The sequence below is a fragment of the Eimeria mitis genome, genomic scaffold (genome assembly GCF_000499745.2).
Source record: "Eimeria mitis Houghton genomic scaffold, Emh_scaff4932, whole genome shotgun sequence".
Taxonomy (NCBI): domain Eukaryota; phylum Apicomplexa; class Conoidasida; order Eucoccidiorida; family Eimeriidae; genus Eimeria; species Eimeria mitis.
Window position 1 is genome coordinate 3,224 of NW_013573234.1, and position 508 is coordinate 3,731.

At 52.0% G+C, this 508-nt stretch overlaps 1 protein-coding gene across 1 annotated transcript in view; it reads left to right on the forward strand.

Annotated features, from left to right (window-relative positions):
• Positions 1-508, forward strand: part of EMH_0078620 (RRM domain-containing protein, putative) — a gene marked incomplete at both ends in the record, with an annotated part of 3,356 nt that overhangs the window by 2,368 nt on the left and 480 nt on the right. The window contains one exon of the mRNA XM_013500027.1: positions 244-427. Coding sequence (XP_013355481.1) covers positions 244-427 — 184 coding nt within the window. The remainder of the gene's footprint in view (positions 1-243; positions 428-508) is intronic.

A 508-nucleotide genomic window follows, 5' to 3' on the forward strand; every position in this document is an offset into this window, starting at 1 on the left:
CGTTGCGTGTTGTTTCTATTCTCTCGTTTTTCTTATGGGTCCTGTGTTCTTCAGCTGCAGCAGCAGCATGCTGCTGCTGCTGCAGCTGCTGCAGCTGCTGCAGCTGCAGCTGCTGCTGCAGCAGTGTGTGTGGGGGGGAGGGGGAGCCAGCCCAGATGCGGCGGCAGAAAGAAGTGGAGTTGTGTGCGTGTTGCATTGCTGGTGCGTGGCACTTGTGTTTTTGCTGCATTGTGTTTGCTGCAGCTTCACCAAGGAGGCGATGATAAGCGCGAAGCATCAGTTCCTGGATCTGACGATCCCCAGCAGCACGGAGCGCAAACAGACCGGCAGTCTCTTCGGCAAGGTGCAGGACGCAGCAGCCCGCTGCAGCAGCAGCAGTAGCAGCAGTGGCTCCAGCGGCAGCGGCGGGCAGAAAGAAGACAAGGAGGTGCGGAACCCTTATACATACATACATACATATATATATATATATATATATATATATATATATATATATATATATATATAT